This window comes from Hipposideros armiger, unplaced genomic scaffold, assembly GCF_001890085.2.
Source record: "Hipposideros armiger isolate ML-2016 unplaced genomic scaffold, ASM189008v1 scaffold_540, whole genome shotgun sequence".
NCBI classification, from domain to species: domain Eukaryota; kingdom Metazoa; phylum Chordata; class Mammalia; order Chiroptera; family Hipposideridae; genus Hipposideros; species Hipposideros armiger.
This window is the reverse complement of record NW_017731890.1, coordinates 639,900-654,832: the sequence shown is the minus strand read 5'-3', so window position 1 is coordinate 654,832 and position 14,933 is coordinate 639,900. Positions and strand designations below refer to the sequence as shown.

General features: G+C 50.7%; 1 protein-coding gene across 1 annotated transcript; it reads left to right on the top strand.

Moving 5' to 3' along the window:
* The first annotated feature begins 6,285 nt into the window (after positions 1–6,285).
* Positions 6,286–12,847, top strand: CELA3B (chymotrypsin like elastase 3B). Its single transcript, XM_019668826.1, has 8 exons — positions 6,286–6,336; positions 7,828–7,913; positions 9,085–9,182; positions 9,304–9,438; positions 10,594–10,730; positions 11,115–11,257; positions 11,906–12,058; positions 12,774–12,847. Exons 1-8 carry the CDS (start codon positions 6,297–6,299, stop codon positions 12,789–12,791), a joined length of 810 nt encoding a protein of 269 aa, XP_019524371.1. The 5' UTR covers positions 6,286–6,296; the 3' UTR covers positions 12,792–12,847.
* Positions 12,848–14,933: the final 2,086 nt, after the last annotated feature.

The following is a 14,933-nucleotide window of genomic DNA, read 5'->3' as shown; positions in this document are numbered from 1 at the left end:
ATCCAACATGTGTGATCAGTCATGGTCCCGGAGTGGAACAAATGTCAACCCCAAGGAGAAATTGAGGAATATTTGATAAAAGTGCAGACAGGTTTGGAGAAACTAAGAAGGGATGGTGAAGCATCCACGGCTAGCAACACGGAGGAGATGATACCGCCTGAAGGGGCTGAGGGAGGAGGCAGTTAATGGAGCCAGGGCCTTTGGTGGAGGGATGCAGCCATTGCAAACCTGAGGCGTGGCAGGGAGGGGGCTGGAGAATAGATACTGCAACTGCTCTCTCTTCCTGTCCTCCAGTCTCCTGCTGGCACCTTCCATTTGCTGAACCAGACCCAGAGGACAAAGGAGCCCACTGATGTTACCCATCAGGTCAGCCGGTGGGGCAGGGTGGAACCAGGTGGAGCCAATGGAGTTAGGAGGAGAGCAGATGGAGAATGTCCAGCAGACTGACACTGAATTCCTGCTGCGGAGACACTCCCTCTGCTGGCTGGGAGCTCAGAAGGACTTTGTCATTTTCTCAGAAGGATCCCTGCCGACCAGGACAATGCCTGGAATCTAGCAGGTGTTGGACAAATATTTGTTGAATGTGTATGTGCCAGGAGAGCAGCAGAATAAGAGTAGGGAAAAGGGGGTGGGGGTTGACACCTTCAGTCCCTCCTTTACCACCATTCCCCAGAGCAGCTTGGGGGGTTCCTCCCACCCTATCCCTGTTCAGGCCCAGGAAGGTATGGCATTGGCTTTGCGAAGACGGCTGTCCCTGCTCCCCATTCCTCATCAGCACCATTGCCTCTCGGGTCCCACCTGAGGCAGTGGGATAGTCCTTGGGATAAGAGCCACCTGCTTGCAGTCGCAGCCCTGGGTCTCATCAGGGACTTCTTGGTGCCATTGCAGGGAAAGTGGGGCACTTGCTTGATCCTGGGCCGGCTTCCCCATCCCTGAGGCTGGGCTGTTCCATCCGAGAGGGAGGGGGCTAGTAGTGGGGAACTTAGGGCAATGAGGCACCAGAGAGTCCTGGACTTAGGGTCACTGTGTGTAATTCACAAGGAACATTGGCCCCTTAAAGGCTCTGAGAAGTCCTGCAGGAAACAACCATTTGAACTTCGATTAATCTCGTATTTTCCAATCCTGTTTGACTTTTGATTCTTTATTGAGTGCCCGCTGGGTTCTGTTCTGAGAGCTGAAGCCACAGCCATGAACAAAGCAGATGAAAACCCCTGCCTTTTGGGGCTCCATTCCTGTGGGCCCATTTGTCATAGAACATCTGTTAATATCCTTTAGAATATCCTTCAGAACCATCACCCCAATGCTGACGCTGAGCTCCTCCCAGACACACAGAGGGGCTGGCCTCCAGGCGCCCCCTTTGTGAAGGTTGGGGTCAACTGTCCTTTCAGGGTAGGAAGAGTCAGGCATCTGAAGAGTCCTTTAGCTTCATTCATTCATTCGTTGTCTCTTTTAATGTAATGTGTATGTTGTTGAGCACCTACGATTCGACAGGGCCCTTCTCGGTCCTGGGAATTCAAAGCTGAACAAGAGAAAGATTGTGGTCATGGAGCTTCCCATAGGTGGGAACGAGAAATAATGGGAACCCCTCCCCAGCAGCCCCACGCCCAACCCCTCCCCAGGCCTACCTCCTGATTCCCCATACTCCCCTGCAGGCCTGGACTTCCACCTCCAAGGACCTGGCTTGCTTTGCTCCAGCCTGAGGCCTACCCTAGAGCCGTCCCTTCCAGCTTCCCTGGCCAGCTCTCTCTTCCCTGGGGTTGGGAGGAGGTTCATCTTTAGGGATTTTGCTTCATCTTTTTCTAGGCCAGAAAACTCCCAGACGGTGAATCAACAGTGCAGCTGACAGTGTGTCCATAAGGCCTGAAAGTGAGATGACCTGATGGATTGTGATGGGTTAGTCCTCTTGGAGGGCAGAGGGCCAGGGTAGCCACATGTCTGTTTGCAGAGCCAACAGAGAAGCTGGGACCTGCTCAAGGCCACCTGCAGAAAGGCTGGGGTGGCTTACCATGTGAAATTGTGGTGATGGGGGGGGGGCTTCCCTCTACCCTGGGTTACCCTCTGCCAGGCCAGGCAGTAACAAACCAGAGGGACCTGACCCAGTCCTCACTGTTCTCTGGGCTCCACGTCCCCATCTATTAGAAGAGATGGATTAGCTTACCAGATCATTTCAGGTTCTATCTGTTTCAGACATTCTTCAGTGGAATCTGGGAGGACCTGACCTGTTCCTCCCACCTCTCACCCACCGCCCCACCCCTCCCTCTTCCTTCCTCAGCTCAGGGTCTGAGAAATGACTCTGCGCTTTAAAGCTGAGCAAATAAACGTGTCCAGGCCCAAAGGGAACAGGTGGTAAGGGAGGGCATGACTATTTTTATCACAGTTTGAAGGATTTTCACAGCTGCTGCTGTTGTGTCCACACACTTTCCTCAGGCCCAGGCTGACATCACTTGAGGGTGTGATGGGAGAGGGTGCACTCCTGAAAGAAAACCTGCCCAGCTGAGGCCTGACATTCCACCATTAGGGGTCCATCTAAAGCAGCTAAGCATGGGTTCCCTCTCGTGCTTCCAGAACCCAGGAGCCCCAAAGGAGGGCTCGACACTGAGTCGGTAACACCAGCAGGAAGGAGTCAGTCATTCTTAGAGCACTGGGTGTGGAGGAGTAACAAGGATTACTCAGGAAAGTCTTCAGCGCCAGTTTGCCTCATTTAGCAAACATTTATTGAACGCCTATAACATGTAGGCCTGCCTGAGATGCTATTTCCAACAGCCAACAAGGGTGTACCAAGTCGTTCCTACAAAGTAATGGGAACTAAATTCACTGACTTTGTGCCAGGAACTGCTTCACACTTCACAGAGGTCTGCTCTGTCTCAGGTACTGCTCTATCTCCAAAATACACCCTGATCCCACTCCTATGTCCCCAATGCCACCTCCACTGTCCAAGGCCAAGCCCCACCCCACCCCCAGCCCTGCTTTGCCCCTCCCCTGAAATAGTTCCAGCTGGTCCCCCTTTCTCTCATCCACAGTCCTTTGCGCAGCACCCAGGAAGAGATTTTTTTCAAATATAATTGCGATCCCAGGTCGTTCCCCTACTTAATCACCACCCTCTCCCCTCTCCCCCAGGGCTTTCTCCCTATGTTGAGAATAAAGACCCAACTCTTTATTAGGTGACTTGCAGAGAAACCCTTCAGGGTCTGCCCTTCACCCACCTCTTTTTCTTATTCTCTCTCTCTCGTTCAGGTAATAGAATTGGATAAATCATAATCCTCAATCCATGACATACTCTCATCATTGTTTTTGGTGTCATTAGTTCACTCGTGGCCACTTCTATTTAGATTGACATATAGTTATTTTACATTATGTAGTTAGCACCTTCAAAATCACATCTAACATAATGACACAGGATGAATTTCCAAAGCATTATGCTAAGTAAGAGACACCCAGAAACAAAAGATACATACTGTGTCTTCCACATGTAGTAAAGATTCTAGAAAAGGTCAGACTTGAATGACAGAAAGCAGCTCACTGATTGTCAGGGGCAAGGTGTTGGGGGTGAGCTAGAAGGAGACGAGGCAGGAGGGAAATTTTGGGGTCATGAAATTATTCTGTATCGTGATTGTGGTGGTGGCTACATGACTGTATATAATTGTCCAAACATTAGTTTTTTGTTTTTAAAATTTTTATTGGGGAATTGGGGAACTGGGGAAGGGGAACAGACAAGTTGCTGTCCTTTTGTTTTTCAGTCTAGTTGTGGAGGATGTTGCTTCACTGGCTCATGTTGGTATTGTGATCATTGTGCTCTTCCCGGGTGAGGCAGTTGCTCGCCGGCCATTGAACGGCTGCTCACAGCAGCTCACGGCAGCTCACGAAAGCACACACCCGCTGCTGGCCAGACCCACTGAAGCCTACGCCGTCACCGCGACTCATGGCAGCCCAGCTCCAGGTCAACCTGTTGTTCACCATCTTAGCTGTAGAGGGCGCAGCATCACTGGCCCTCATGTGAGATCCCAACCAGGGCCCTGCTGCTCAGAGCTGGTGTCCCAAGCCAACTCTTAACCAATGCGCCATTCGGCTGGCCCCAAACATTAGTTTTATAGTTAAAACTGGTGAATTTTGTTGTATGTGAATTAACCTTCAATAAAACCAAAACGAGACAAAGACTACGAAAGTAAAGCTAGACCCTCTCGCAACATCTGCTCTATCTGCCTCGTCCTCACCACAGGCTTGAGCCAACCATTATCCAGCACCCTATGTCCACCACACATCTGCTTGCCTTTTCATAGTTTTATCCACCTATTTGTATTCCTTTAAAAGTATATTTTAGAGGGCAGTCAGTTAGTTCAGTTGGTTAGAGTGCAGTGCTCATAACACCAAGGTTGCCGGTTCGATCCCCTTATGGGCTAATGAGTTGCACCCTCCACAACTAGATTGAAACAACTACTTGACTTGGAGCTGATGGGTCCTGGAAAAACACACTGTTCCCCCCCCCCAAATTTAAAAAAATAATAAAATTTAAAAAATAAAAGTATATTTTAAATTAAAAAAAATTTTTTTAAAGATTTTATTGGGGAATCAGGGAAGGGGAATAGTGTTGGGGAATTGGGGAAGGGGAACAGCCAAGTTGTTGTTTTTCAATCTTAGTTGTGGAGGTTGCAGCAAGCTCAGCTCCAAGTCCAGTTGCCATCTGGCTGCCCATCGTCGGCTCGCAGCTGCTCAACTCATGGTGCTGTGTTCAATTAGTTGTGGGTGGGTGTAGCTTCCATCCCATGTGGGAGTCGAACCAGCAGCCTTGTAGTTAAGAGCGCGTGCTCTATCCTCTGAGTCACCTGGGCAGCAGCTCAGCTCAAGGCGCCGAGTTCAGTCTTTAGTTGTGTGCGGGCATAGCCCACCATCTCGAACAGGCAACCTTGTTGTTAGGAGCACATGCTCTCACCAGCTGACCCATCCTGCCACCTGTTGGTAGCTCAGTGGCAGCTCAGCTCAGGCGCAGCTCACTGGCCCATGTGGGAATCGATCTGGTGACCCTGTTGCTCAGAGCTCACACTCTTGAGCAAGCTCTTAACCAACTGAGCCACTCTGCCGGCCCTTTACTTATTTTTAACTCTGTAAAAAAGGGTATTAGTCTGTATTTAATTTTCCAGGATGATTTTTTTCTTAATTTATATTCCTAGAGATTATCTACATTGTGGCATGTCACTGCGATTCACCCTTTTTGACTGCTGATTCTTACTCCATCCTGTGAATATACTGCACACATTCATCCATTCTCCTTGAGAGACATTTGAGTTCTTTCTAGGGTTTTTGTAATTGAGGGTTGAGGACAAGGCTGCTGGGAACATTCTTGTGCATGCCTCCTGGGGCACATGTACAAGATTTTCTTGAGGGTCTATCCTAGGAGTGGAACTGCTGGGTCTGAGTGAATTCAGCTTTAGGGGTCGTCTCTTCTTTGACCTCATCCTCCAGCACTCTCCACCTTGCCTGCTATGCTCCAGCCACACTAACAACCCACTCCTTGAACAAGCCAAGCCCATCCCAGCCCCCAGACCGTTGCACTTGCTGTCATCTCCACTGGGAGTGCTATTCCTTCAGGGCTTCCCACAATGGCTTTTTACCATCAGACATGACCTCTTCAGCCCAAATGTCACTCTCCCTGGCCCCCCATCTCAATGAATTACTTCCATTCCCACCCTAGTCACTCATGTGTCAGTCTCTTCAGATCATCTACCACCACAATCAGAAATAGCCTTTGCTTATTTTTATTGATTTGTCATCGTCTCCTCCACTAGACTCAAACTCCAGGAGAGTTGGGACCATGTCTTGTTCACGGCTGCATCCCCTAGAATAGCATGATATAAAGAAAGTACTGAACAAAAAAATTTTTTTTTATTGAGGTGGATACTAATCCCATGTTAGAGATGAGAAATCTGAGGCTTAGAGAGGTTAAGCCATGTGCCCAAGGTTGCAGAGCTTGGAGGTGGCAAGATTTGAACCCACGTCTGACCAGTTCCAGAGCCCATGTTCTTTCCTGGAAGAGGCTGGCTTGTTCTGACGTGAATTTTCCTTCCTCCTCCCCTGTTATCAGCTGGCCATTCAATGCCATTTGTTGGAACTCTGGGTCCTGCCGTTGGCTGTCATACCCCCATCTGCAGTGGGTGAGGGCTATGGCCTTGGATCATGGGAAACTGGGCCTTCCACCACCTGTTCTAGGAATGGGGCCCAATCCAGCCCACCACCACCTGCCTTCTGCCCTGTATATAAAGTCCCAGACTCTGAGTGTCTTCCTTGTCATCTCAAGACTCACGATGCTCCGGCTGCTGACTTCCCTCCTATTTGTGGCCCTTGGTAAGACCCCAGCCTGTGTCTGTGTTGCACTGGGCGAGAGCCCTTGAAATCTGCCACCTGCCCTGGGTTTCATGAACCCAACACCTAGATCTATAGGAAGGGGCCTCAGCTTGTACCTAGGACATGATTGTGGGGGCTTTCAGCTTGGGGCTGGAGCAGGAGAATGAAGAGGAAGCCATGGATGGACCTGCTCAGGGGAAAGTCTGAAGAACCCAAAGGGCTATGGTGGAGTCCTCGATGGGGACAGTAAACAAAATATAATGGTGAAGAGTTTGGGCTCTGTGGTTAGACTGCTTGTGATGGAATTCCTGCTCCTCTGCTTAACCCTCCAACTCCCCTCTCCCACTCCCCCTACCCCTGCCACAGCCTGTGGTCTAGCCTTTTCCTGGTCCCTCTGCCATATTACAACTCCAGCTCAGGGCCACCTCTTCCAAACAGCCTCCCTTGACTGACAGTAATGCCAACAGATAACATTTATTTATTTATTTATTTTAAAGATTTTTATTGGGAAATTGGGGGAGGGGAATAGCACTGGGGAATCGGGGGAAGGGGAACAGACAAGTTGCTGTCCTTTTGTTCTTCAGTCTAGTTATGGAGGATGTTGCTTCACTGGCCCAAGTTGTCACCATCATTGCGTTCTTCCCTGGCAAGGCAGATCAGTCGCCGGCTTCTGGATGGCCGCTCACTGCGGCTGCTGGCCACTCACGCTGGCTGCTGGCTACATACAGTACCCATGGCAACCCACTGCCACAAGGGCTGCAGCCTACACCATCGCCAGCGACTCACGGCAGCCCAGCTCCAGGTTGAACTGTTGTTCAGCATCTTAGCTGTAGAGGGCAGTGTCACTGGCCCTCATATGTGGGATCCGAACTGGGGTCCTCTGGCATCCCAAGCGAGTTCTTAACCATCGCGCCACTTGGCCGGCCCCAGATAACATTTATTGAGTGCTTACTTTTGTATATGACAGGTAGAATCTAAGGATTTTTCTTCTATTATCTTATGTAATCCTCACAACAGCCCCATGAGGTCAGTCCTATTATTATCCTCATTTTATAGATGGCAAACTGATCCTCAGAGAAGTAAAATAGCTCACCTTAGAACGAGGGGCAGAGCTGCACTATGAACTCAGGCAGTCTTCCTCCGAAACCACCTCACTTCACGATGACAGCTATCACTTCTTGAGGGTTCTTGGGCTCCAGGCACTGCTCTAAGTACACCAATCCCTTCAGGCCTGCCATAGAAGGAGGCCACACGTTCACCTCCACCCTGGACTCCTGAGACTCTGGAAACCCCTGCTGTAGTGAGACTCTGGAAACCTCTGCTGTAGTCCAGATGCTCGCTGTTCATATGTGTCTACAGAGGTCCAGAGAGAGGAAGGGGCTTGCACGGGGTCACGTAGCAAGTTTGTGGCACAGCTGGGACTGGGACCTGGGCCTCTTCTTTACTTGGGGGGACCCTCTGGATGATTGACATCTCAACTCTCCCCTCCAGCCTCGGGCTGTGGCCGACCTTCCTACAATCCCTCCACCCGGGTTGTCAATGGTGAGGATGCCGTCCCTTACAGCTGGCCCTGGCAGGTAAGAGCAATACCAGTGGAACTGTTTCCCACCACGGGCTCTGCACCCCGTGCTCTGACGGCTAGGCATCCAGCCTTGACCCCATTGCTTTGCTTCCAGTATTCAGTTCAGCTTCCAAAGGCCAGGGAACCCTTGGACAATCTACTCCACGTGGAAGTTTTGCCCATTCAATCTGTAACCCTCGCTGGGATGTTTGCAAGTTAAAAGTGGAATCGGGAGAGGGCAATGTTTAACCCAAGGGTTGGTGCTTTAAGTGGAATTTCAGGCTCTATGTTTAGTGAGGGAGATTTGGGGGACTCATTTCTAGATTCCTCGACTTATATAAAAGGGCTATAAGATGTAAGAGCAATAAAGGGACGAAGGGATTTATAGAGGTCACTGGAGGAAGGCACAGAGGGCTACACTAATGGCTGCCATATTGGACAGCCAAGTTATAGAACGTTTCCATAATCACAGAAAGTCTTATTGGATGGCACTGGTCTACAGCAGGGGTCAGCTAAATTGTTCCATAAAAGACCAGAGAGTGAATATTTTAGCCTTTGTCGGCCATATAATTTTATTGCAATAACTTAACTCTGCCCTTGTAGCATGAAAGCAGCCATAGATAATACATAAATAAATGAGTGAGCATTTTCCAATAATCTTATGTACAAAAACAGGCCATGGGCCAGATTTGGCCCATGGGCTATAGTTTGCCAATCTTTGGTTGAGAGGGAGCTTTTGAAAATCAGAATGTAGGAAACGAGAAGAGAGGCACAAGACTTGGGGAGTTACGCCTCCGAGGGCCCAAGAGGCCGTGAAAGAACTGAGGTTCAGAAGAACGGGGAGCCTCATGGAACAGAGGGCCTTGGGCTCTCAAGAGACAGAAAGTTTGGAGATATCTTAGAGGACAGAGAATGTTGAGGTCCCCAGGGAGGTCATAGGGCTGGGGTGGGAGGGCTTCGGAGAGTCAGAATATGATTCTAGTTGAAAAGCGACAAGGCTACTATGAACAGCTGTATAGATTGTGTATATATATATATATATATATATATACAGCTGTATATATTTCTAGGGGGCATCATTTTTTTCCGCACGCATGATGCCCTCTAGAGTCGTATAGGGCACAACCTATACGTGCCCCTCACTGTGGGGTCCAAGCCACTCAGGCTTCTCCCTCCCTGGCTACCAGGTTTCCCTGCAGTATGAGAAGAATGGAGCCTTCCACCACACCTGTGGCGGCAGCCTCATTGACCCCCAATGGGTCATGACTGCAGGCCACTGCATCTCGTGAGTTGTCTCTCTGGCCCCTGTCCCTGCATGAGACCCAGGCAGACCGGAGTGGTGGGTGACTCTGGGAGGGAGCGAGGGAGGCCAATCAAGCCTACACTGACCTTCCACGCCCCGGCAGGAGCTCCCTCACCTACCAGGTGGTGCTGGGAGAGTACGACCGGGCTGAGAACGAGGGCCCCGAGCAGGTGATCCCTATCAACGCTGAGGACCTCTTTGTGCATCCACTCTGGAACCCCAACTGTGTGGCCTGTGGGTGAGTGAACTCTCAGACCCGAGACCTAGGAGCTCCTCTGGTCATCCTTCCGTGACCCAGAGCTGATTCTGAGCAGACTTTCAGGGTCAGTGGGGCTGGATCCAACAGCCTGTGCCCAGGTCCCACACACTGAGGGGCGGAGCCAGCAGAACCTTTAAGGATTGTCTACGCCAGACCTCTCTGTCTATGGAGTGGACAGCAGGGCCCAAGGAAGGGCAGGGACTCCCCAAAAGCTATTTGGCTAGTAGGCTTCAGAACCAGGACTCCTCTGGAACCCCCATCTCAAATCCAAGGGTTCCTCCATTCAACAGACATTCATCCAGTGCATCCTGGGTTCCTGGCACCTCGTGGGCAAAACGAGGAGCACTGGACTAAGAGTTAGGCTCCAATACTAAGTTGCTGTGTGGCCTGGGCAAGTCACTGTCCTTCTCTGGGCCTCAGTTTTACCGCCTGTCAAGGGTGACCTTCTGAGCTTCCTGGGTGGTTATGAAGGTCAAGGAGGCAATCACTGGGTGAGGACACAAAGCGGGGCCTCTTAAGCCCCTCAAGCATATGCAAAGTTGTGTATCTGGGTGGCTTAGCTGTTTTCTGGTGAGAGTGTAAGAGTGCAGAACCCCTGAAAGTGCAGTACGGGAGCGAGGGGCCATGATCATCAAGACCTTGGCCTGTCCTCACAGGGCTCTTGGGGTAAGTGGAAGGAATAATTGGACCCAGGTGGAATGAGTGACAAGGAAAAGGATGAAGACTGAGAGCAGGGGTTCTCAAAGTGTGGCCCCCAGGCAAGCAGCGTCAGCCTCCCCTGGGAACTCATTAGACATGTGAATTCTTGGGCCCCGCCCAGACCAACTGCAGCAGAATCTCTGAGATGGGACTCAGCAACCTGTATTTTAACAAGCGTTCTTAGATTCTGATGCAGCTGGAGAGTGAGAACCACGGGTGTAAAAGCTGGGGACAGTTGTGAAGGCCCAGGGTCAGCCTGTGCTGAAGGGGCCGGGAGGGCTTTCTAAAGTTGCTCAGCTTTAAGAGTGCGTGGGATTTGGAAGGAAACGGAGCAGTGGGGGCCGGCCCAGAGGTGAAATGTCTGGAGCAAAGGTGCGAGGTGGGCTTGGTCCGGCTGGAGGTCCAGGCTCCCAGTGACTATTCCTTTCTCCCCAGCAATGACATCGCCCTCATCAAGCTGTCTCGCCCTGCCCAGCTGGGAGACTCAGTCAAGCTCGCCTGCCTCCCTCCTGCCGGTGAAATCCTGCCTAACGAGGCGCCCTGCTACATCAGCGGCTGGGGCCGTCTCATTAGTACGTGCTGATATTCCCAACCAGCCACAGGGACAGTGGGGCAGGGCCTGGGGGCCAGGGGGGCGGGCAATACCAGGACTGGTTTTTGCACTTTTTTCACATTCCTCCTCCAGCAGCAGCCTTCTCCCCACACATGAATGTGTTCCATTGAACATTTTTAAAAAATGTCTCCTGTGTGCCAGGTGCAGACCTCTGAAGCAGGCAGGGCCATATAACCTGGTGGGAGGGGAGTCCCCATCTTCCCCACCAGAAGAGCTGCCTGCCTCAACCCCTCCCCACTACCCCGGGGATCCCAGCTCTGACTCCCAGACTCCAGCCTGAGTCCTGTGCCCCATGATCCTCTCCCCTCCCCCCACCCCTGCTCAGTGCTGTCTATCCCCACAGCCGGTGGGGCACTCCCAGACAAGCTGCAGCAGGCCCTGCTGCCCGTAGTGGACTACGAGCACTGCTCCAAGTGGGACTGGTGGGGCAGCTCCTTGAAGACGACCATGGTGTGCGCTGGTGGAGACATCCGCTCCGGATGCAACGTGAGTCAGCTCTCACCTGCCCTAGGTGGTGCTGGGCTACAGTCACTCAGCTGGGCAGGCAGGGCCATCCGCCTGGAGGGCAGAGGAGGAAACTTGTCTGCTTGCTCCCTTCAGCCTTCAGGCCAGGCAGGACTGGGAGGAGGTCAGCAGAGTTCAGAAACAGAGCCCTGACCTGGGAGTCAAGACGTCTAGATTCTAGTCCCAGCTCACACACTGACTTGTCCTGGGCAAATCACTGTCCCTCCCTGGTCCTCAGGCTTCTCCAGCAGCCCAGCAAGGGATACTGACTCTATCACCTCTAAAGGCACCTTCGACTCTGTTGTCTTGAGGTTATAATTAATCCAAACTATCATTGTATTATAATTGAGTATGAATACCGATATTAATGGTTAGCTATGGTACTAATAACGAGAACTACCATTTATTGATTGTTTCCTTTCTACTAAATGTTGTGCTAAGATCGTATATCTATCATCTCATTTAATTCTCACAAGATCCCGTAAGACAGATGCTATTCCCCATCACGAATGAACATATTGAGGCTCAGAGAAGTCACATAATATACGTTTCTCAGAATCTCCAAAGTCAGAACCAATTCCTTAAAGCTCAGACAGAGCTCAGCCCCCCTCCACTCTCTGGCCATTTCAGGGTGACTCTGGAGGACCCCTCAACTGTCCCGCCGCTGACGGCTCCTGGCAGGTCCATGGTGTGGCCAGCTTCGTTTCTGCCTTTGGCTGCAACGCCCGCAAGAAGCCCACTGTGTTCACACGCGTCTCAGCCTTCAATGAGTGGATCGAGGAGGTGAGCAGGCAGGCGAGCTGGGAGGGCACTGGGTGCTGCTCTTCTGAGGGGTGTCAGGGGGATGGGTGAAGACAGCAGACCCTGAGGGGGGGGATCCACGGATCCTAGAAGGTCAGTAGTGGAGGAGCCCTTGGGGACATTCCCAGGGTTTGGGGATGTTTTCTGCTACATTGTGGCCCCAAGGACTTCAGTGGCTTCTGGGTGGAGCTTTGAACTACTGCTGAACTTCCTTATTTCAACAAGTGCCTCCTCTGGTCCAGGTCTTTCCTTGCCACTGAGGACAGAGCAATGTGTCAAAGGGCTGCCTCATGGGGGACAGATAATTAAATGAGCCATAATGATGAAATGTGAGCGCTGTGATAGGGGAAGCCAGGCCCCAGGGAGAGTGCAAGTCTCATGTGAGGATGAGTAGTCAGGGAGGATTAATAGTGTTCATAACAGTAATTGCCACTCTTTATAGACTACTTAAATATGTGCCAGGCTCTACGATGAGCACCTTAGTTAATAGTTTAATTAACCTCCCCCCATGAGGTAACTACTATGATTACCCTCATGATACAGATGAGGAAACTGAGGCTCAGAGAGACCGAGTCACTCTCCCCGGGTCACACAGCTAATGAATGGCATGGCTGGGAGTTGAACCCAGTTCCATCTGGCTTCAGAACCTGTGATCCTAACTAGACTATTCTGGGTTTTCCCTCCACTCTTTTTCCAGACCATGGCAAGCCACTAGAACCACAGCCTGGGTGGCAGTACTCATCCACATCCTGCAAAACAAATAAAGATCTCTCAGAAAATCCTAATTTGAGTCTGGCTTCCTTCTTTGACTCACCTCTTCCCCTCCAGCCTGTTCCTAAAATCTTAGACCTGATATGTAGAGACAAGACCAGAACCAACCTTCTCATATGATGATGAGGGAAAAAATGAGGCCCAGAGAGAAGAAGGGGGTTGCTATAGGGTGACCAAACATCCCCGTTTGCCTGGGACTGACGGGGATCCCAGGACACAGGGCTTTGAATGCTAAAACTAGGAGGGTCCCAGGAAGCCAGTCACCCTGTTACCACACACAATCATTGGCTTTTCAATGCGGGCAGAAAAACATGATAGAATCTGCAGAAAAACTGACGTTGTCAGCTCCTTAGGAGACTCATGGTGGAGAGGGAAGGGCCATGTGTTTTCTGCTTCCGTTGATGGGCTGAGGAAGGAGGACCACATTCATTCATTTATTCATTCATTCCCTCAATGAGCATTCATTCCTTGTTCCAGAGGAGGGCTCAGAGCGGGAAGGTGATGTGGTTCCTGCCCTGAAATGTGGTTTCTGCCCTCATTATTTAGATGGAAATGAGCATATCAGAATCATCCATTAAACATTTACTAGCACCTTCTTTATGGCAAGTTCAGGGCTGGGAGTACAGAGGTGAGTAGGACAATCTGGGGAGAGCTCTTGCAGGGGAAACAGACACACATACACAGATAGCCACACAATGCTGAGCACAAGGTCAGAGTCCAGTGAGCTGTTGTTGAGGTCCAAGACTGCTGCGTCAAAAGCAATATAAAAACCACTTTATATTGAACTCCTTTACTCATGCTTCTTCTGAGTGCCATGAAAGGAAACATGGTTCCAGTGAGGACACAGATATATAATTTTTAATGTGAATGTTGTTCCATTACCCCCTCCTTTAAAAAAATACATATACTCCTGGGCCAGCCGAGTGGCGCATTGGTTAGGAGCTGGCTTGGGACGCCTGCTCTGAGCAGCAGGGCCCCAGTTTGGATCCCACATGAGGGCCAGTGACACTGCGCCCTCTACAGGTAAGATGGTGAATAACAGCTTGACCAGGAGCTGGGCTGCTGTGAGTCGCTGGCATGGTGTAGGCTGCAGCCCCTGTTGCAGTGGGCTGCCGTAAGCTACTGTGTGTGGGTGGCAGCCGGTGTGAGCTGCCAAAAGCCACCGAAAGCGGCCGTCCAGAGGCCGGCGACCAATCTGCCTCACCCAGGAAGAGCGTAATGATCACAATACCAACATGGGCCAGTGAAGCGACGTCCTCCACAACTAGACTGAAGAACAAAGGGCAGCAACTTGTTTGTTCCACTTCCCCGATTCCCCAATGCTGTTCTCCCCCAATTCCCCAATAAAATCTTTAGAAAAAAAAAATACATGCATGGCTTTATGCTGTATGGATGATTTTGCAACTTGCTTTTTTCACCCCATGTTATATTTTTGGGGTCTTTCCAGGTTGATTTATATACCTGTGGTTCATTGTAGAGCGTCCCATTGCACAACAATACCAGTTAGTTATCCTTTTCCCCCTACTGATGGATATTTACACCAATTTTTGTGTGTGTGTGGTTACAAATTGTGCTTCAGTGAACATCCTTGGACATATCTCCAGGTGCACATGTGAGAGTTTCTCTAGGGCATATTCCGAGAAACAGAATTGCTGAGTGGGAGGGTGCACTCATTTTTAACTTTACCGATTGCCAAACTGCCCTGAAAAGTGATTCTATCAACAATACTTCTCAAAATTTCCTTTTTCCCCTCTTTTTCCCACCCACTGTCTCCACACATGACCACTGTCCCACAGTTTTCTCCTAAAACCACTCTTGGAGTCGCAAGTCTCCCCCACAGAACTTTCCTCCAGCGCTTACCCCACTTCTGCTCCTACAAAAGCCCAAGTACCGGTATGGCAAGGCCTGAGCGAAGGGAAGCAAGGAACTGCGTCAAGCAGAGCAGAGACCTCTGCATCATGTGAGGGTGGGGAGGATGGGAAAATTTCTGGAACCAGCATATGTTCATCATCTGTGCTGAGACAAACAGTGCCAGGTGACATACGTAACTGTCAGGTGTTCCCAAGGTACAGCAGGGTTGCAAAAG

Coding starts and splice junctions, on each gene's coding strand:
- CELA3B (XM_019668826.1), top strand. CDS start 6,297: ATGCTCCGGCTGCTGACTTCCCTCCTATTTGTGGCCCTTG. Junction 9,183..9,303: donor ACTGCAGGCCACTGCATCTC/GTGAGTTGTCTC, acceptor ACGCCCCGGCAG/GAGCTCCCTCACCTACCAGG. Junction 9,439..10,593: donor CCCAACTGTGTGGCCTGTGG/GTGAGTGAACTC, acceptor CTTTCTCCCCAG/CAATGACATCGCCCTCATCA.